Genomic DNA, 22,580 nt, shown 5'->3' with positions numbered 1-22,580 from the left:
ATAGGAGGGGCATTCCGGAAGAAATAATAGATATTATCAGGACGACCTATGATGGTGCCAAATGTCGGACGTAGAAGGTCTGAGAATTTCGAGGGCGAAAGCGGTGTCCACCATGGTTGAATCTTGCCACCGAAATTATTCCTTGTTGTTATCAGTGACGTTCTTAGTGCCACCTTGGCCGGGAGAGCTGAAAGGCTTCCACGGCCGAAGATATCTTTCCTCAAACACCTCGACTACGCTGATACGATAACATCTGTTTGCTCTTCACCGGTCCATGGACCTTTGCCAAATTGCTCTGAATTTGGGAAGAGAGGCAAGTATAGCCGGACAGAAGATAAACACCAACAAACCCAAGGTTCTCATTCTGATAAGTCATCGTACTCTCCCTATGCATTAATAGGCAAAGCAAAGGTGTCGATCAATTTGTATATCAAGGAAGCGTGGTTTGTCTTAATAGAGTGTCAAAACTCTGGAAATGCAGTTAACTCAACACCTGTATCAAGTTGAGATTGTTCTGTGATGAGGTCTTTTTTCTGTTGCTATATGGGAACAGCACATAGTAGACAACCGCCACTATTACTCAAAGACTCCAAGCCATCGTCATATCATCGTGGTAGGCTAGCCTGATACTATTGCAAACGAAGAATTTGGGGAGCTGAAGCGCTTTTCAGGTAACTGTGAGCGATGACGTGTAGGTGCAGTTAAGGGATTATATACCACCAGGGAGTGAATCAGGACCATAATTGAACTCTCTTTTCCTGAGGCATCCGAGATTTCATCTCCCTCTCCATCATTGTAAACCGGTGGCGACTGTATTGAACCTAGAAATTAAGTTCAATCGGCTTCTAAACGATTTTCTAGGTGATCAAAGGACTAGTCAATGATATCAGTGTAACCTGGATATCGCCACAGATCGCGATGCACGATGCAATGCCCTTCAACTACTTTTCAATCACTCAAGCTGCCGCCGTTTGGATTACATATCTTTTAGCCTAAAAAACCGCTGCAGTTGGCCCAAGCGAAAACCCCATTTCTCGTTTTTATAATACTTGAGAGGTAGATTCCTGCTCCAAAACGCTGTTTTGTTTTTGTGAGGTGTGTGGAAGACTCTCATATGTCTCACCTCGCTTCCAAACTTTCTCTACGTTTCAAGATAATTCTTATCTTGTACTACATAGATGTATGGGGACCCGAGAATCGGAAGACATAGTAAAAACTGGATTCAGTTTTCCCAATAATGCTCTGTTTCCCCATAAGCCAGGGTGCCTAATTAACCAACTTCTATACTATTTCTTTATATGTGCCATTAATAAGGTAAATGCTGAGCACACTGAACATTTATTGTTAAAATCTCTCAAACAGAACTGCGAATTAGTTTTACTGCAAAAGGTACCTATATATAACTGCCGTCATTATCTTTAAGTATTCCGTCAACTATTCATGTGCTTATACTACTATAACAGAAACATATATATAGAATATACCTTAAAAAACAAACAGATCTTTTAAACTTCATGTGTATTTATCACCGTATAATCCTATTTGGCTTAGTAAATAAAAAGATTCTTTGACAGTGAGGGTTCATACGCACATGCGGTTAAACGTCTTAGCGGTTGACTGCCGCGGCGAACTGCTAGACGCGGTTGGGTATCACGGCTATCTACGTGACGTGGTTGAATGACTGGCGTTTGTCCAACCGAGTAATACGGATTCACAAATGAAGTGGACAATCATCATCATATATCATCAGCATATCACAAGTGCTTACTTATTTGTGTTTTATTATTATATCAGGCTCCGTCTCCCTATTTTGGACGTCACAGTTTCCAAGTGGAGCATACCGGCACGATTTTTCAACGGATGCTTAGAGAGGGGATATCCCGCTTTTTCACTGCCTCCTTTACCTTTGCGGGGTTGAGATTCAAAGTTAAATCAAGTCGTAAGGCGCAGTTAAATTGATTAATGATTGACCAGCCGTATAAATAGAGCGATTGGGCTACCAAAAGGTGGAGATTCTGTTCACAAATGAAATGGACCGGTTGAGTTAGTTGGTGCAATCTATTTATACTACCGTTCAGAAGGACGAAAGGAAAGGAAGAAATATTGGATTGATCCTTTACTCTAACGTCATGAATCTGCTCAATTTGCAATTTGTTTTCAAGAACTGAGAAAACACGTGAATAAATTTTCCGATTATGTAAGAATGAGTGTTGCGTCATTCACTGAATTAATGCAGAAATTATCTGAAACCATCAAACGACAAGATACAAAATTTCGGAAGTGTTTCAACTATGTATAAATCCTGTACGCTATAACTGGCGGTGAGCGCATCTTACAAACGCTTAGTGCACAGTAGATTTGGAGGCTAATCGGAGGTCTGGCTGGAACTCTACATTCAACTGTCGCGTTTGAAATTTTGTTGTGATGTAGTGCGTTCAAGTATGCGCAGTTTTATATGAAAATCAAAAAGCTTCCGACCGCGCGTCTAGCCGCGTACGCGGTTAATCGCAAGTGCGTACGAGCCTTACGTAACCCAGAATTTAGAAGCGGCTAAGCTCATCTCGGCTCATGTTCATGAACTTGTAGAACAGAAAAGAGATAATCATTACTAACCAGTTCATATGACTTTGCAAATCATCTGTGTTTTGCAATTACGTTACTATTATGTTTACTCCAACGCTTCAACACTTTCAGATTGTACAGCAGGACAGGTTTCATTCAAAGTTTGAACTTGTTAGGGGTTGTACATGTATATATACAGGAGCGCTGTTCTGATAGTAGTCACTCGCGCTTTTTATTTCAGTAGTTATCATTTCGGACTCAACGTTCTCAAAGATATCGGAGATCAATTGTGAGTTTTAGTAGTTTTCGAAATACTTGTTGCAGTTTGGAAGTCATTGGTGTTATCTTACTGACGCAAATGCCATATGTAGATAGTATTTTGGTCAAACGGGAGTGATAAAATCAAAACTAAAATTTACAAAAAAAGTGTCGATAAATATGATAGTGATTATAAGTTAGAGGCAACTTTTGTACGGATTGGATAGACACGTGTGTTAAATTTATTCCATAACGTTGCATGCTCCATATGAATTCTAAGTGTTTCTAATTCAGGGTTCATTGACAAAGTTTTTTTAAATATCATAGCTAAGTATATACATACATGTACATATGTACTACTAAACTGGAAACGTAAATTTTAACTTTGAATTGCTTTCACATTTGATGGTGTCGCATGCGAAGCTCACCTACTTTCTACAGATTTACTTATCATTGAAAACTACTGAGAGGATGATATGTATTTGTGTTACTGGTTTTCGTTTAGGAGGAAGATCAAAAGTGAAGAAAAAATTAAGATGATGTTCACGAAGGCGGAAAATATGAACCCCACGCACACCCTACACATGACATTTTTCTATGTTGGTTTTATGGGGGCACATGGGAAAGAGTAGTGCAAATTTCTTTCCAATTAATATAATCTGGAATATAATGAAAAACCTCAATTAGTACCTTCCCAAGTTCTGGCATCTTATTGAAAAGAGGATATTTGAATTTGCGTGAACCTAACGAAAGATAAATATTTACACGAGCTAAACCTGTAAATTAAAAAAAAGCGTTTATCCACGCGTGCAGTTGAGACGTAAAACTCCGGATACAGGATCCAAGTACCGCGGTGGAGAGAAAAAAATCCACATCCGGAATTCATGTTTCTTTTGCTATAGATGTGCAATGAAGCCCGACCTTTGGGGTTTCTTCCTTGGCTTGGCTCAGGCTATTGAAATTGAATTGTATTAAATTGAATTGAAAACAAAAATAATACAGAAAATAAAGTAACCGAAAAAAGCACTTCATCATCATCATCATCATCATCAACGGCGCAACAACCGGTATCCGGTCTAGGCCTGCCTTAATAAGGAACTCCAGACATCCCGGTTTTGCGCCGAGGTCCACCAATTCGATATCCCTAAAAGCTGTCTGGCGTCCTGGCCCACGCCATCGCTCCATCTTAGGCAGGGTCTGCCTCGTCTTCTTTTCCTACCATAGATATTGCCCTTATAGACTTTCCGGGTGGGATCATCTTCATCCATACGGATTAAGTGACCCGCCCACCGTAACCTATTGAGCCGGATTTTATCCACAACCGGACGGTCATGGTATCGCTCATAGATTTCGTCATTGTGTAGGCTACGGAATCGTCCATCCTCATGTAGGGGGCCAAAAATTCTTCGGAGGATTCTTCTCTCGAACGCGGCCAAGAGTTCGCAATTTTTCTTGCTAAGAACCCAAGTTTCTGAGGAATACATGAGGACTGGCAAGATCATAGTCTTGTACAGTAAGAGCTTTGACCCTATGGTGAGACGTTTCGAGCGGAACAGTCTTTGTAAGCTGAAGTAGGCTCTGTTGGCTGACAACAACCGTGCGCGGATTTCATCATCGTAGTTGTTATCGGTTGTGATTTTCGACCCTAGATAGGAGAAATTGTCAACGGTCTCAAAGTTGTATTTCCCTATCCTTATTCTTCTTCGTGCTTGTATTTGACCAGTGCGGTTTGATGTTGTTGGTTGATTCGTCTTCGGTGCTGACGTTGCCACCATGTATTTTGTCTTGCCTTCATTGATGTGCAGCCCAAGATCTCGCGCGCCTGCTCGATCTGGATGAAGGCAGTTTGAACGTCTCGGGTGGTTCTTCCCATGATGTCGATATCGTCAGCATAGGCCAGTAGTTGGGTGGACTTGAAGAGGATCGTACCTCTTGCATTCACCTCAGCATCACGGATCACTTTCTCGAGGGCCAGGTTAAAGAGGACGCATGATAGCGCATCCCCTTGTCGTAGACCGTTGTTGATGTCGAATGGTCTTGAGAGTGATCCTGCTGCTTTTATCTGGCCTCGCACATTGGTCAGGGTCAGCCTAGTCAGTCTTATTAATTTCGTCGGGATACCGAATTCTCTCATGGCCGTGTACAGTTTTACCCTGGCTATGCTATCATAGGCGGCTTTAAAGTCGATGAACAGATGGTGCAACTGTTGTCCATATTCCAACAGTTTTTCCATCGCCTGCCGCAGAGAGAAAATCTGATCTGTTGCTGATTTGCCTGGAGTGAAGCCTCTTTGGTATGGGCCAATGATGTTCTGGGCGTATGGGGCTATCCGGCCTAGCAAGATAGTGGAGAATATCTTATAGATGGTACTCAGCAACGTGATACCTCTATAATTGCTGCACTGTGTGATATCTCCCTTTTTATGTATGAGACAGATTATGCCTCGCTGCCAATCGTTAGGCACTGATTCGCTGTCCCATACCTTGAGCACAAGTTGATGAACCACTTGGTGTAACTGGTCGCCTCCATATTTAACCAATTCGGCTGTAATTCCATCGGCTCCTGGCGACTTATGATTTTTTAGCCGATGAATTGCACGGACTGTTTCTCCTAAACTTGGTGGTGGCAGTATTTGTCCGTCGTCTTCAGTTGGCGGGACCTCCAACTCGCCGATGTTCTGGTTGTTCAGTAGCTCATCAAAGTACTCAACCCATCGCTCTAATATGCCCATTCTGTCGGAAATCAGATTTCCCTCTTTGTCTCAGCAGGATGAGCATCGAGGTGTATAAGGCTTCATCCTGCTGACTTGTTGGTAAAACTTCCGCGCCTGGTGCGGTTGCTCCCTGTACTTTTCTAGTTCACAGACTTGTTGGTTCTCCCAGGCTTCCTTTTTCCGTCTGTGAAGTCGCTTCTCCGCTCGACGGAGTTCGTGATAAGTCTCTGCGCGTGCCCGCGTTCTTTGAGAATGCAACATTACTCGGTATGCGGCATTCTTCCGTTCCGTTGCTCGCTTACATTCATCGTCAAACCAGCCGTTCCGGCTCCTTTTGCGGCTGGGGCCAAGTATATTTGTGGCCGTATCCATGATAACGTTCTTCAGGTGGTTGTGAAGATCATTAGTTGATGCTTCATCTCCAGGTCCTCTGTTGACTGCGGTTATTGCGGCATCCATTTCCCTCTTATAGGTGTCGCGGAGGGTTGTGTTGTGGATGGCTTCAGTGTTCACTCTCACCTGATTGTCAGAGGGGATTCTAGGTGGTATTGTTATTCGAGCTCGGAGCACCATGCCAACGAGATAGTGATCCGAGTCTATATTGGCTCCCCTATATGTTCTGACATTCATCAAGGCTGAGAGGTGGCGGCGCTCGATCAACACGTGGTCAATTTGGTTGAAAGTGGCCCCGTCTGGAGAGGCCCACGTATGTTTGTGGACCGCTTTCCGCGCAAACCAGGTACTTCCAACAACCATTTCGTGTGACCCTGCTAATTGAATAGTCCGCAGTCCGTTATCATTTGTTTTTTCGTGTAAGCTATGGGAGCCAACGTATCGCCTGAATACGGGCTCCTTCCCTACTTGGCTGTTAAAATCCCCAAGTATGATTTTGATATCATATCTGGGACAGGCTTCGAGGGTTCTTTCTACTGCCTGGTAGAAGGTATCCTTCTCCGACTCTGCAGTCTCCTCTGTAGGGGCGTGAACGTTTATGAGGCTTATATTTCTAAACTTGCCTCGCAAGCGCAGAGTGCATAGCCGTTCGCTTATACTTTCAAAGCCGATAACAGCAGGTTTCATTTTTTGGCTGACTAAGAAACCTACTCCGAGCACATGGTTTACTGGATGGCCGCCATAATATATGGTGTAGTGGCTTGAATAGCACTTCGCTCCCTCATATGTCGTTATACAAAAGTTCAGGTGTCCTTTCAACCGATGCGTGGGACCGCACCGGATCCTAAAAAATCACAACCGGGGGGTTTCACGCGAGCTAAAACTGAAAGGTTTTGTTTTTGTAGGAATATTTGGCAACACGATAGTTTCACTTATATAAAGCTCGTGATGACCATACATTGAATATACCAACATCCTTCCAAAATGTTAGGTTTCATACTGCGCTCCTGTACTGAATTCACCTCAGATCAGCGCTTCATAATGCTTTTTAACTTCCTCGTGAGAAGTCTCCTTGAGTATTGTTCCGTGATTTGGTCCCCCTTCCGTAATTGTGATTGTCTTGCCCAAGAGAATATACAACGCAAATTCACCCACTCGCTCTACTTCAAAGTGAACCTCCCTCGTGTCAACTATTCTGCACGTCTCCATACCTTTCGTTTCCCTTATCTCCAACAACGTAGAATCTTCCTCGATCTATGCACCCTCTTCAAATTCTTTATCGTTCTAATGCACAGCTCTGTTGATATCGTTCTTTATAACCTGTCAGACTACACTCATAACGTTGACATTTTCGGTGTGCCCTTCACGGGGTTCGAAGCATATTTCCATTCCCCAATCTCGAGGCTATGTTGGAGTCATAATACACTACAGCTTGGTCCCATGGACTGTTTTTCGCACTTTAGTTTTAATTGCAAACTACGATCTTCGATTTTTCCTCCTTCTGAGGGCAATATATAGTTTGATTTTTTGTGTTTATTGTCGGTTTAATCAATATATAAGGGTATTTCGCAGGGAATTTTAAAAATACATGAGCATACTATATTCATTTTATTTGAGCAAATATCGGCATGCAGGATGTTTCTCGGTGTCGTAGAAAGAGAAGCATCATCGTGTTTTTTTCGATTTTTCGGTTGAATAGTTTCTGAGCATGGGCCCCTAAAATAATTGATCTTATAGGACCCCCGCACTACTCCCGTTTGTAACCAACGTCAAAACTAATATCTGCTTTGTAAAGTGCTAAGCGACACCTTTCATTGAATACCCTACTGATTATATTCGGTGAAAAAAAGTTTGCATCCCCTTTTGCTTGTACGTGGACCCCCCTTAAATTCAATCAATGATTATGTCACTCACTGCATGCGTGCACATTTGAAATTGCCACCTTTTCACCAAAATTCATATTAATAAGTGTAAAGATTTCTGAGAAAAGTGCGTGTAACAGACAAATAGACAAATAGATAGACAGTGATCCGATTTTAATAAGGTTTTGTTTTCAAAAAAACGTAAAAAACCTTCCGAGAAACCGGAAGCTGGATGCTTTAGGTATGAAAGGTTTTGTGTATTTCTCATACAAAAACATCTTTCCACCTAGCAGGTAATATATATGCGTATACTATGTCAGAATATCCACTTTTCGGTGCTACTGACATTCGACGTCTTAGATTCAACAATGAAGTGACAGCTTTACTCTATTATATATTTGTTGGTAATAGTGCGGTTTCAACCAAATTTGTTAGGATCGGGCTACATGTCATAGCCTATATTACTGCAGATGATTCTAAGATTGACTTAAGGGGGGAGATGCTGCTGCCGATTAATAAGAAATACGGTGATATACTATTATTTTAACAGATTTCATTATGAAAGGTACTTCGGGACTTAGACGTCATGAAGTCTCAGCTTGTTGATTATTTTCTGATTGTTCGGTCGGGTAAATTCTGAGAGTGGCTCCTGAAAGAAATGGCCTTCTCTAGCCCCCGCCCTCCTCCCTTGTAAATTAATTGTCAAAACTGAGGCCAGTTTTGAAAAATACTAATGGAGACTTTTCATTTGATACCCCACATATATATTTGGCCAAACAAAATTGTACACTCCCTTTTGCATGCAAATTGACCCCCCTTCAATTCCACGTAGAACGATGTAACTCACTGTGTGTGTGTGCGTTCACAGTTCCCACCTTTATATCAAATTTGGTGTCAATAGGTGAAACTGTTTCCAAGGAAAATGAGTATGACAGATAGGCAGGCAAACATACTGACAGTAGACCGATTGTAATGACGTTTTTTTTTTAAACAAAACTTTTAAAACGAACAACTAATACCGCGCCCACACTAGCACCACTTCCTTGCGCGAAATTCCAGAAAATGACCCTTTGTATTTACTATCCTTGGCCAATTTACAGTAATGTCACTGTTGCTTTGGCTGACAAGTGAAACATTACAAATAAGGAGCTTCTGAGGCAGAGACGATGCCCATAACAGGCGACAATGCCAATAACGGGGCGCGAAAACTCTAAAAATATCAGCCCTGTTCAAGGACCCTCGTCGTACTATATTAACAATTGTTGACTGCCAAGCTAGGACCCTCCTTTCTGCTCTCACAGCACGAATTGTGATCCTTTGACTTCCCCCGGCTTCCCAGGAGAATTCCCATCCAATTTAGCGAGAAGATGGTGAACAATGTCACTAACTTGATCTCCTTTTTCTCTGATGTGTCAAAAATACTTTCCTTTCAGAGACCACTTATTCACGTTACTTTACAAAAAACCGAAATCGATCTCGTTTTCAAACTCCGCTCTAGATACCACTTATTCTCAAAATCAAAGCCAGTTTAATTTGCCAAAAACCAAAATTGCTTTTCGCTTGCACCGTTCGAAAATTATAAATGAAAAAAATTAGAATTGTTCGAATGAAATTGGGTTCTTGAGTTTAGGGGAAGGCGACCAATTGTTCGAGTTTTTTATTTTTAAGTAAATGAAATTAATTATTTTAAAGGTAAGATGTTGAATATAAATGAAATTCGGAGTGGGAACTATTAAGTTGAGAAGGGTAGTTGGGAAAGCTAAGGGATGTTAAAATGGGAGAAAAAGAGGGAATATTACGTATTATTGAATGCATTCTTTTGTCAGGCCTTAGAATAAGCAAATGAAATACCGCCCATGTTGCAAAGTCGAGGAGACTACCCAGTAAAAGAGTAAATAAAATAAAGGAAATCGATCGCGAACGATAACAATATTTGTCAAAGAATAACCGGAGTTACACACATGTGTTCATTTCTTTCGCTTTCCGAACTTTTACAATGGACAATTCCTTTGAAATAGTTAATTTACATCACAAATCGATTTTGGTTCTTACATCAATTTAATCACCGTCAATTTTTACATAGGACGAAATGATCTTTTGGGAATTTCGAATAACGGTCGAAAATATGGATATTCTGGGTAGGGTATCAGAAAAGAGGCCAAGCCTGGCTCCAAAAACTGAATTTGTTCCTACCCGAAAGAAGAAAAGAATCGATGAATATTCCGAGGATCGGTAAAGCAATGAACTGCCCTTTGTCAAGAAACATCACGCCCATATTACAGTCTGTTGACAGCCCCAAAAGAGAGTGCTCGAATAGCAATTGCCGTCTATAGTTCAACCAATCCATTTACCTTTTTCGGAATCGAGAATGAAAATTTACCGGATCTGGGTTTTCCTATTGCTTTTTGTAAACAGAGACCATGTCGTCCATAAAATTAAAACTCCTCTTGTTTCGTTTAGCTTGGGTTTCGGCTGCTGCGAAAGATGTTCCTTCGATTGTATGCTGTGATAATCAATAATCAACTCTCGCGTGTTTACGTTGAGGGAAGGACACGAGACGTATGGGTTGGAATAGTGATCGACTGGTAGACCATGGAAATGATTTGAGCAACACCTTCGTGAGTGCAGAGCGTGCGGTTCCTATATGCGTTCTCGAGCCACCATCATTATAAACTATCAAATCTAGTCACATATTCTTTCGTTGTCCCTGACCTTGAACTTCAACCTGAATGCCCACGGAGGCAAAAGCAAAAATTAAATCAAATTTTCATAGGCCAAATCAATGTGGTGTATCCTAATTGTATATAAGGAGCAAACAACACAAGGCAACCACTTCGGTCTCGTTGCTTTCAGACCAGAAAAACCGCAAGTCGTCCATTTTTGTTCAGATTTGGGTGTTAGCCCAGAACAGGGGGGATCCGTAGACCGGAAACAGTAAAAGTATATTTCTTTCCAATTGGTCGGCCATCAAGTGAATGGCGGAATCCTTGGTTTCTCAAATTCCTAAAGAAAATTAGTCTTTGATCCTTTGGTGAAGAACACTGTGCCATAACCTTAAATCACGTCGCCGGTCTTTTATTTTCCCCATTTGGAAAGCCCTCAGCAAAATTCCGCTTGAAGTCCAGTTTGCATGAGATACCCAGAGCTCCTAAGGTACATTGTCTAGGATGTTACTATGGCCATAAGGCTTCGCTGTCTAATATCTGTACTCACGTAATCTACAGCAGCAGCACTGCATTCTACAGCACATTTAATGTAGAAGTTCACTGGAAGGGCATTGAAGACATCTGCCGGGCAGACTGCCCAACGCCAGTAGCACCTGCAGTTTTTTATATCACACAAAGCTTGGGTATATGATATTTCTTGTTCAGCGCTAGCCAAGACATAGTATAACCATATGTTAGGATGTGACGAACAACGGCCGGCTTTGTACGCCTCTTTTACCCTCAGTTCTATGTTTAGCCTCCAATTGAAATTAGGATGCGCGGGTACACCGAAATAACTTACATTGGAGGAAAGTGCCAATGTTTGTCCATTTTACAGAAGTAGGTGGAAATTGGATACAGCATCAGTTCCGTTTTGGTTAGCTTTATTTAAAGTCCGCATCACTCTTAACGGAGGCGTCGGCGAGCGCTAACATTTTCACCCAGTGGCTTCCCTCTGCTTGTAGCTCTGGACCAGCGGCGACATTCCAGATTATATTGGATTATCCTGATTCATAGCATGGGCACTATCAAATACATAAGAGACCCTACTAATCATATTCTGGTTGGAGCCTCCTTGATGGCTCTGGTACTAACGATATTAAAAGCCTGACGGCAGCTAGAGTGTACTGTTTGTAGTATAGCGACCATTCAGCCGTACTATTTACTTCATGAAGAACGATTTATGTGAATTCGCGTCTGCCCTGTTTTGTTATGAAAATTTCGAACGCGAGTTAACAACCCTCTATAAATTGTTTCCTAAATAGGATAATGTTTCAAGTAAGAACACATATATTTAGTCACGTAGGGACTTTTAGTCTCGGCTTGTAAGCATGAACGCAACCATGAATCGAATGAACACATGGATTGGGCTAATCAAACAGAACATATAAATAGGGACTTGATCAAGAAATGCTGTTCAGTTTCAGCATATAGAATGGGGATGACATGAATTCCTTGTATTCTTATAGTTACTGCATAAAAGATTATTTTAAAGATTTGTATTTTCTTTATGAATGCAAAAACATAACGATTTAACTTGCGCAACCGTAGGAGTGCTGACTGCATCCAAACGAATTACAGCTTCTGTAGGAGATTCCGTTCAGAAGCCTTCCGATTTTTTAAGAAAGGATGGGCTTCTATGTTTCTTCGTCAGAATCTCACTAAGCTAGCACCGTTTGCAGGCCGATTTGTATCTCTTTAGATGTTTAAGTCCTTCCTTGTGAGTTTCTTCAGTTTGGTCAGATCATCATTCCACCCCGATGGTAATGCTTTCTTTCCTGTTTTGCAGAAAAGAAGACATTAAAGGCATGTAGAAGTCAATCTCACCAATATTCTCTGGTGATTTATTTAAAATTTCCATGACGCATATTCGATTTGAGAACCGACGCTCTGCGCCTCTGCGAACAGACTTAGTAGCAACATGTACTCGAAGGTAAGCAACCACCAAATGATTTCTCCTTTGGACGACAATGCCAACACCTCTCTTATTACGTACAGGGAATAACTTCTAAATCTACTGTTTATCGCGGTGTGATCGATTTGATTAGATGGTCGGTGCCGCTCAGTTGAAAATCAACTGCCCTTTTGATAGCCCACCAAAACCAAGCCTTCCCATTATATCCTCGACTGAGGTATTGACAGAGTCCACTTTAACATTTACATTACCTACCACGATTTTAATTCGGCCTCTCCCCAACTAAGTGTAGTCACTCATAGAAAGCCTCGGTACACTACAGTACTATGTTGCACTGTAGAAGGCAATGTGGTGAGCATTGCGCTCGGCCGAGATTATTACCCTTATTTGACTCAGATACTCTTTCGCAGCTGAGTCGACTGGTATCCGACGTCCAATCATGATATAAATCCCTCTGGCACCAGTGAGATTTTAACCTACTCTAACCACTGAGATATCCGAACATCGTATGCATCTTAACCTATACCGAAATATCGCCTGCCAGAGACGGCCGAAATGGGGAAGTAACGGGTCAGAAGGGGGCCACTTAAATTAATGGGTCATTCTCAGAAAGATGATGACTTTATATGACATCTAGGCTCCGAAATACCCTCCATATCGATATCTGCTAAAATAAAGTTATTAATAGTATATTAATAGAAGTAGCCCACTGAAAAAAGTGGTGCAAATTCTACTACTATTAACACAGTTACTGTAGGTCAAAAGTACCTCTTTTGCGTCAGATTGGTACTCCATAGCAGATAAAATGTCAGAACCAGATCTACTTGAATATCGGGTATCTTCTTCTTTTTCTTCAGCCTTTATCCCGCCTACAAGCGGGGTCGACTGGTCTTGATCGGTTTCGCATTTGGCTTTATCAAATGCCTGATCTAGATGCAAACTCGAGGCTTTTAAATCCCCATCCAGCATATCAAGCCACCGTTTTTTCGCCCTGTCTTTTGGTCGTTTACCATCGACTTGGACGTTCAGACCAATCTTGGCAAGTTAATTCTCGTTAGCGCGAATTGGGTGGCCACACCATTGAAGACGCCTCTCTGGCAATTTTTTTACGATCGGTTAACCCCTTAACGATCGCAGATATCCTCATTTCGGATATGATTCAGTTCTCAATTGACTGATAGCGTTGACCCGAGGTATTTAAATCGTTCAGTTCTGGGCAGATCACTGCCTGACACTGCTGACAGTGATTGTGCCTGTTTCATGGGGATCGGTTGTCGAAAATTTCGTTTTGTTTAGATTCAACCTGAGACCGTGTTGCATGAGGCGGTCATTCCATTTTTGGACAAGTTGCTCGAGATCATTTTTGCTATTAGATGCTAGAAAAACATCATCTGCATAAAGCGGTGTACAGGGCGCTGGACGTTGGATATCCCGTGTGCCGGTGTCTATAATAAGAACAAAGAGGAGTGGTGTGTGGCGCAGCAGGATTCGCAGCATTCGAAATTTATTTCGAATGTTGCGAATGCGAACGAATAGATGGCGCGGATCTATCCACATTGCGGAGCTCGCCACGGGAGTGGAGGACCGGCGAGAAAAGTGTGCCATGAGTTAGGGGCAGAAAAGAAACACATGAAGCGAGACTCTCTTCTGCCTATAACGAGCATACAGTCACAGTCACACAAATTATTTAATAAAGTCACACAAATTTTTTAGTAAAGTCTAATGGTTAAATATATCGAGTATTGATTGTAAAAACCCAGTCTATGTTCCAGTGTACCTAAAAGTGTGGTTTGCAAAGGAATTAATATTAAAGTTAAAGGTGAAAGGGCGCTTCCTTGATAAACACCAACAGAAACACGAAATGGTTTTGATACACCCGCCATACTTCGACTTTACTTTTCGGATCACGGTAGAGCAATTGAACCCAGCGCATTAGTTCTTCTGGCACTAAATTGAATATCGGGTATGTTCAAGGTATATACTCTACCAGCTATGTATAAATGAAACAATCTTGTACCGGAATATTATTTCGCGAAAGATCAACAAAACCTTTGATATTCAAAGCGCCGAGCTTCCGTGTGTTTTTCATGGGTTGGTCGTAAGGAAAAAATTAGTACTTTTCGGAACTGAGTCAGGAGTGACCGCGATCTGGCCATTCTTCTGAATGACGGCTTCTGGATCTTCGTATAGTAGGTACAACTTATTATTATATCTCATTCTATCCATCCTCACGAAGCTTAAGAGTCATCTGAGGGCTAGCGACATTCGAAAACATAGATTTTTTGCTCTCCAGTCTGGTTCATCCTAGATATCTCGTTGCCGCAAGACAGGACAGGTCTTAATTCGATCGAGTTTTATAAAATATGAACTTGATTTTCCTGCATATGTCTGTTGATTTCATTCATTTCGTTTTTAAGGTTTCGTGTGAAATGAAACTTTATTAGAATCGATTCGATATCTGTCTGTCACACCCGATTTATTCGGAAACGGCTGGACCGATTGTCACGAAAATTGGTGATAGCGTGTGATCTTTTAATATAGCAAGTAGCGCCATTTTGTGTTTAGTTTAAGGGGTGAAGAATGTAGTCATATGGGTATCAAATTAAAAGGCTCAATTAGTACTTTTCGAAACTGGCCCCACATTTGATATCGAGTAATACGTAGGGAAATGAGGGCTCAAAATATGACCTCCCAAAAAGGGTGACAGATCTCGTTCTCAAAACTTATCCAACCAAAAAGTCTGAAAAAAATCACAGTGGTGTACCAAAACGAAATCTAGGCCTCAAAATACATCCCGTTCCGATATCTGCATGAATAAAGTTAATAATACAGGGAGCGGCAGCATAACTTCCTTTTTTCAAAACTCAATAAAAACTATTGTATGCATCGGAAAATATTTATTTATTTTTTATAATGTAGCTACATGTCTAAACTTTTAATTTACATTGTTTTGAAGATCAAATCTGTTAGATGACGTGCCCCATTCTCCATACATTGCGTAAACCGATTTCTGGCGTTTGTCATGACTCTTGTTAGCATAGCAGGTGTTATGTTGGCAATTTCTTCTTGGATGTTGGTTTTAAAATCTTGTAGGGTTCTCGAACGGTTCACATAAACACGGGATTTCAAAAAACCCCATAGAAAAAAATCATAAGGGGACAGATCGGGAGAGCGTGCCGGCCATTCCAAATCGCCTCTAATTGAGATAAGGCGCTCTGGAAAGTGTTCCCTCAAAACAGCCATCGATGCTCTTGAAGTGTATGCTGTTGCACCGTCTTGTTGGAAACAAATGTACCCCAAATCCAAATTTTCTAGCCGTGGGAAAAAAAATTCTGTAGCATATTTACATACCAGTCCGAATTCACTGTCACTGTAACCTCATTTTCCTCAAAAAACCAGGGACCAATAATTCCAGCTGAGGAAATTGCACACCACACTGTGACTTTGGGTGAATGCAAAGGCTTTTGATGCAATTCTCGAGGGTTGGTGTCAGCCCAGTAGCGCATGTTTTGTTTGTTAACCGACCCACACAAATGAAAGTGAGCTGTGTTGCAATAACCGAACATCCGCTTGAAAAGTAAACCTCAACGGCAAAGGCACGCTCCTCACTATTCCAACGCATGATGGCGACTGAACCGTGTCGGGACAAAACTTTACATTATCCCCTCTTGAACGAGACCACTAGCGTTCCGCTATGACATCAACTAACTGAGTGGCGCGCATTTTAAAAAAGGAAGTTATGCTGCCGCACCCTGTAGTATATTAGCATATTTTAGAAATTTAGTCAGAAACCCCATACACGCTAGAACTACAAAATTTTACACTTGTATAAGGCACAATTTGGCCAAGTTTGAAGAAAATCTAACCATTATTAACATACAGGGTGAAACTTTGCCATTTGTTGTGAATTTCGTGCATTCTAAAAAGTGTATGACGTCATCATCCCATATCAATTCGCCAATACCATAATACGGTGAGCTCACATCAAAGGGGGGTCACAAAGAAACATTTTATTTTGAGTTTTTGGGTCATTTGTATATCAATCTTAATTACCCCAGGCATACATATGTGTGTATGTAGGTATATATACGTGCTAATGAAGTTTGCAAGTAGTTAATCCAGATATATATATTTGCGGTATTCAATATACGTACTATGTAGGTACGTATGCATACTTTTGTGCATGGAGTAAACCGGAAATATAAGTACGATCAATTTATATATGCATGGATAGGGTCAGAATAATATCTACGTCTTTAATATGTACGTATATCTTGTAGTTTGGAAAAATATGAAAGAATATGCTGGATTTGTAGCTATACACGAATGGAAAAATATGCGTAGAACTTTCTCACATAAAACGAACACAAAACCTGCATACCCGAAGCGCGAGCTTCCAGTACTCAGACTTGTATCCTTTTCTAAGAGTTTTCCCTAAGTTCGAAAAACTGTCGACTTCTTCGAAGCTGTAATTTATTCATATCGCAATTTGTTTGATTGGCATCTTTCTTTTGGTTTTTGTCAAAATTATTTCTTCTCGTTAATTTTAAAGGATTTTTTTCGTTACTTTGTCGGGCCTCAGTGTCTCTTTTGTACTTACGATGTACGATGAAGTTACCTTTGGGCCATCTCTAGTCTTTTGCACATATTTTCAAGAATTTTTTTTACAGTAAATTTTATTATCAATATCGTCAATATCATACAATTGTTTCACAAATGCAAAAATACTTTTCAAAGTATACAACAATTTTTTTTCTGAATTTTTATAATACAATATGACCCAGATATTGCTGCCACAACAAAGCCTTTTTTCCTAGTTAACATGATTGACTCAGAAACCTCTGAAATAAATAATTCAAAATGCATATTAAAGTACGGAAGACCGGGGTTCAAGTCTCACTGGTGGCAGTGGAAGCGCTCACAGCATTACGATAGGGCTGCCTATCTTGCATTGAAAGTTTTTGAATCACCATCACCAATATAATAATAAACATTCCTGCACTGCCTTCATGATATTCAATAGAATTTTCCTGACCAGCCCATTGTTCACAAGCTTTGCACATGCTACATTTCACAATAACATTAAAGAACTTTTCCACAAAATTTTCCAATTAATGTAGCAATCCCGACAAAAGAAGAAAAACCTCTTCGAGCCCAAGACCCATGGCCAGAAACCTGAGCCCATTTTTAAGGTTTCGTGTAAAACAAAACCTTATTAAAATCGGTTTACTGTCTGTCGATCTGCCTTTTTTGTTTTCTTTTAATGGTAGGTGAAAAGCTTCAAAAGCTACCTCTGATTTCTGCCATACAGTTGTGTGGGACTTTTACCCACCAAAACCACCTACTTCTCTATCCACTCTCCCCGCGGAACTGCCTTATGGTATTACGTCGCGGAGCTGGATCAGTATTTAACTGTTATTCAAGATGGTGATCTTCCTTCTTTGTTCCTTCTAAACTTCTCCTGGCGTAGCACTCCGAGAATATTCGTTATTGCTCGTTCTACCGCTTTCTATACCTCAGTTGAACTCATCATATTCTCCGCTATGTTTTCCGCTGATAAGTGGATATTGGCTACCGCTACCATTTCCGTTCTGTATGATGCGAACCTTGGGCAATAGAAAAGTACATACTACGCATCCTTCGTTACGCACTCGCAAATCGGGCAGTTCGGAGAATCATCATGGTCAAATCGGCGGAGGTATCCTCGATAACCACCATGTCCGCCTAGGAACTGCTCGTGGGGATGTCGTTCGATAACCGCAGCATGTTTGAAGGACACTAAGTCGATAAGTCGTTGCTAGTCTTCTTCTGTTGTTAATATTACCTAGTACAGTTGCCCACACAGGTGTTGCGTACAATAACACCGAAGTAACAACTCCTGAAATGCGTTATCGACAGCTTTGTCTTGGGCCTCCTATATTCGGAGCGATGAGCTGATGTTAGACGCCTTTGTAGTTGCATATTGCAAATGTTGTTTGAAGTTCAACTTCTGATCGAAAATCACCTTGAGATATTTGAGAGCAGGCTGGGATTGTATAATTTCGTCTCCGACTTTAATCTTTATAGACTTATTCTTCCTGCGCTTAGTGATCAGTATTAACTCTGTTTTCTGCTCTGCAAGTGATAGTCCAGCATTTTCCAACCACGACTTTATCTACCATATTGCCTCGTTGGCGTATATTTCGATGTCTTCAACGTAGCTTGCTACGATTGTAATTCCGATGTAATCTGCGAATCCAATAGAGGGGACACCGCCAGGGATGTGCATCGTTAGCACTGCGTTATACATAGTGTTCCATAAAGGGCCAAGGACTGAGGACTGTGATTCCTTGTGGTACACCATAGGTTGTTCGGTATTTATTAGGACCCTGAGTCGCAAAAAAGCCGCGTTTCTATTAGAAACTCGAGAACACTGCGTGTAAAGTATATCGCGGTACCAAGCCTGGCGTTTTTACGTGGAGGGTTATCGCAGGTTCTCATATTGTTCACAAACAATTGCAACGTCGACTTTATCTTCACATATGCTCTGGCTAAGCAAATCCTGTGCTGCTTGGCTATGGTTAAGGTTAAGTTGAATGAACTTCATTTTCGCACTGCATATAGCGCCTTCTTAAACACTGTCATTACAATTCGAGCTTCTACAGAGGAGGCAGTTGGGCTTCTTTTCGCAATCTTTGGTAAAATATCGAACCCCTCCACATTTTCGACATAGATCAGATTTGTCATGCAGACTAGTGCAGTTTTTCGCTACGTGTCCGTACTCTAGATATTTGAAGCACTTTCCTATCGATATTTACTCGCGAAGTCGGCAGCCCAACCAACTCGTACTTTATTTGTCTTGGAGACGGTTATAGCGATTGACACTAAATTTGGTGGAAAGGTGGGAACTGTGAACGCTCGCACATACGGTGAGTTACATCCTTTTACGTCGAATTTAGGGGGAGGTTTATATTTTTTTTTTCACCAAATATGGTCATGTGGGATATCAAATGTAATGTCTCGAGTAGTATTTTCCGACATTTGACATTTGTTAGAAAGGTTGGGAGTGGGGGGGGGGGGGGGTCGGAATTGATCATTTATTTAACGGACCCTTTCTCAGAAACTACTCAACCGAAAAATCTGAAAAAAAATTAAGAGGCTGCCACTATATGGTGCATATGTTCCGAAATACTCTTCATACCGATATCTATTCTAATAAAGTCAATAATGGTATATTACTATAATTTTCAGTAATTGACTGCGGAACCCCCTTACGTTCATTCTACCAACGCGAAATTTTGCAGCAATCTAGCCAGCACATCGGGCATGATCCTACCAAGTTTGGTGGAAATCGCACTATCACTAACAAGGTTATAATATATCAAAGTTGCCACTTCTCTGCAAATTCAAGGCTTTGAATGTCAATATCACCCGAAAGTGGATATTCTCACATAATATATGCGTATATTACGTCTTAAGTACTAATGGGACAAATGCACACTCAAATGTATTTATAAAAGAAATACACAATACCTTTCATAACTGAAGCAACCAGCTTCCGGTTACGCGACTTGTTATGTATGGAAAAGATAGCTTCTTTGCCAGTTATTAGGTATTGATTGGCTCCTCCACATTTTGAACATCATTTAATGAACCGCTTGGTACAGGGTCGACTCCATATTTAATCAGTTCGGCTTTAATTCCATCGCCCCCTGGCGACTTATGATTTTTAAGCCGATGAATTTCACGGACGGTTTCTTATATGCTTGGGGGTAGTAGCATTTGTCCGTCGTCTTCACCTTCCTCTGCGCGTGCCCGCGTTCTTTAAGATTGCAATATTACTCGGTATGCAGCAGTCTTCTCTTCTGTTGCTAGCTTACATTCATCCAACCAGCCGTTCCGACTCTTTTCGCGGCTGGGGACAAGTATGTTTGTGACTGTATCAATGATAACGTTCTTCGGATAAATGGGAAGATAATTTTTAAGGTTTTGTGTAAAACGAATGGTTTTACCGTCTGTCTGCCCATCACACGCATTTTACATATATACCTTCACTATTTACATCTGTGGAAATCTCCTCAAAATGAACATAAAATGATGGCATTCATTTTGTGCCTTCTGTTTTACAGCTTCCGATACTCCACTACATTTTTCCTAATTGGCACAGGCGTTTCCGAATAAAGTTTGTGTTGCAGGCAGTAAATATATTTTGAATGTTATTACAATCTATCATATGGTAACCTAACCCAATTAGAAAAGTAATAATTTATATTTGCAGGTCTGCATTCCAATTTACATCATGATTATACAAAAAAACAATAATAACATTCCCGAGTACCTCGACGAACAGTTTTTCAAAGAGGTTCTAGTAACCCAAACTGGATCTGAAGATGTCAAAATATTTAGCTTGGATTTCTCAATGGGAAGCAGTGCTGGTGAAAATTATTTGAGCTTTATTTACCGTGTACAAGTTGTTTATACCCTAAAAGGATCGGGAAACATCGAAACAAACTTCATTGTGAAAAGTATTCCCCTGGACGGAGCAAGGGAAGCTTTTGTAGAGTTGGACATTTTCAACAGTGAGAAAGTAATGTATTTCGACATCTTACCACGAATTGAGAGTTGTCTTGATAACATGAAAATTGCACCAAAGTAAGTTTAAACTAGTCATTGACCACCTCTTTTGGTACATTAAACGGAGTTGATTGCTAGGTGCTACTATGTTACGAGCAAGCCAATCGCAACCATAGTCTTCGAAGACATGAAAGTGCCGGGATACAGTATAGCAGATCGAGTGAAAGGCCTGGACCTTGATCACAGCAAAATTATTTTAACTAAATTAGCGCAGTATCACGCTGGTGGCATGTTACTTCTGGAAAAAGTATGAAGCGATTCTTCCGAAACTGTACAGTTCTAAATAAACCTTCTTTTTCAAGGAACCTTCGTTGACAGCATCTGCGCAATTAAAGCGTGGAATATTCTCATCAGTTAGTTTAACGCCAACCAATATGGGAAAGCCTTTATATATGAACGTTTCAAGGCTTGTCGGGCATGCATCAAAATGGTATGGCTATGAGAAAATCGTGGACAAACTGCAAGACTGCTATAAAAATGAAACTCTAGTTGATAAGATTCTAGATACAATCCGACCATCACCAGATGATATATTAGGAATCTGCCATGGAGATTGCTGGGTAAACAACTTTCTGTTTAAATACAAGGAGGATTTGCCAATTGATGCTGTTTTCGTAAGTATCCAACAACGAAAAACCTTAAACTGTTTCGTATGAACATAAAATTGTATTGAAATTCAAAGAAATTTGCTGGATGTATCTAAATATTTATTTGCAGGTTGATTTCCAAGGAAGCATGCGCGGGAGTATAGGACTTGACATTAACTACTTTTTCGCTAGCAGCCTGCAAATAGACGTCTTACATAACAATAGAGATCAGCTGATTGAAGAGGCTTACTACCCTGCCTTCCGTGCAGCTTTAGAAAGAGGTTTTTATAAGAACATTCCCACAATTCAAAATGTCAAAGATGAAATTAAAAGGAAAGCCATGTTTGGATTTTTGAGCTCAATCCTGGTCTTACCTGCAATAGCAATGAATAAAGAAGACTCAGCTGATAATTCCGTTGAAACTTTTAAAGATGAAGAAAAAGCAAAAAAAATTGGAGACCTCTCCTGCTCATCAGAACGATTTTTAGAAAGTCAAAAAATTTTGTTGAAAGAATACGATAGTTATGGATTTTTTGATTAATGGTATTGTTCGGCTAACAAATTTTATTAATAAGTATTACATAATGACAAATTTCAGTCAGCGTTTGCACAACTGACCTGAGGTTCAAACTGATAAATTGCCAATAAATGTTTAAAAATTGAACTATGTTTGAAGCAAGATATCTGAAAAATTATGTGAATGGCCAACAAAGAAAATATATCACCTATATATTATCCATAGGTTTCTGTCAAACAGATTCAACCAAGCAGTTCGAAAAAGGGGAAAGTCTCAATGGCGAATAGCTTTCAACACATAAAGGGGAAATGGAAGAGTACCAGGAACTCAAGACTTAAGGGAAACGAAAATGTTGTTTTTTAATTGCTTTTATTTGTAGATATCGATATTTCGCAAGCCGAATTACCCGATTTACGTCAGTGTTTATAATCTAAGAGAGCAACTGACTCCCGAAA

At 40.6% G+C, this 22,580-nt stretch overlaps 1 protein-coding gene across 5 annotated transcripts; it reads left to right on the top strand.

Moving 5' to 3' along the window:
• Positions 1 to 2,701: 2,701 nt before the first annotated feature.
• Positions 2,702 to 22,275, top strand: LOC119656761. 5 transcript variants are annotated; one of them, XM_038063334.1, is made up of 6 exons: positions 2,712 to 2,851; positions 20,517 to 20,585; positions 20,666 to 21,039; positions 21,100 to 21,268; positions 21,324 to 21,635; positions 21,739 to 22,275. In XM_038063334.1, the coding sequence occupies exons 3-6, from the start codon at positions 20,687 to 20,689 to the stop codon at positions 22,147 to 22,149; spliced, it is 1,245 nt and encodes a 414-aa protein (XP_037919262.1). In that variant the 5' UTR covers positions 2,712 to 2,851; positions 20,517 to 20,585; positions 20,666 to 20,686; the 3' UTR covers positions 22,150 to 22,275. The 5 variants fall into 5 exon arrangements, with proteins under 5 accessions (XP_037919261.1, XP_037919262.1, XP_037919264.1 ...); XM_038063336.1 differs by lacking the exon at positions 2,712 to 2,851 and adding an exon at positions 2,861 to 3,051; XM_038063332.1 differs by lacking the exon at positions 2,712 to 2,851 and adding an exon at positions 8,651 to 12,426.
• Positions 22,276 to 22,580: the final 305 nt, after the last annotated feature.

This window comes from Hermetia illucens, chromosome 5, assembly GCF_905115235.1.
Source record: "Hermetia illucens chromosome 5, iHerIll2.2.curated.20191125, whole genome shotgun sequence".
In the NCBI taxonomy this organism is placed as follows: domain Eukaryota; kingdom Metazoa; phylum Arthropoda; class Insecta; order Diptera; family Stratiomyidae; genus Hermetia; species Hermetia illucens.
This window is presented reverse-complemented; position numbering and strand designations above follow the sequence as displayed.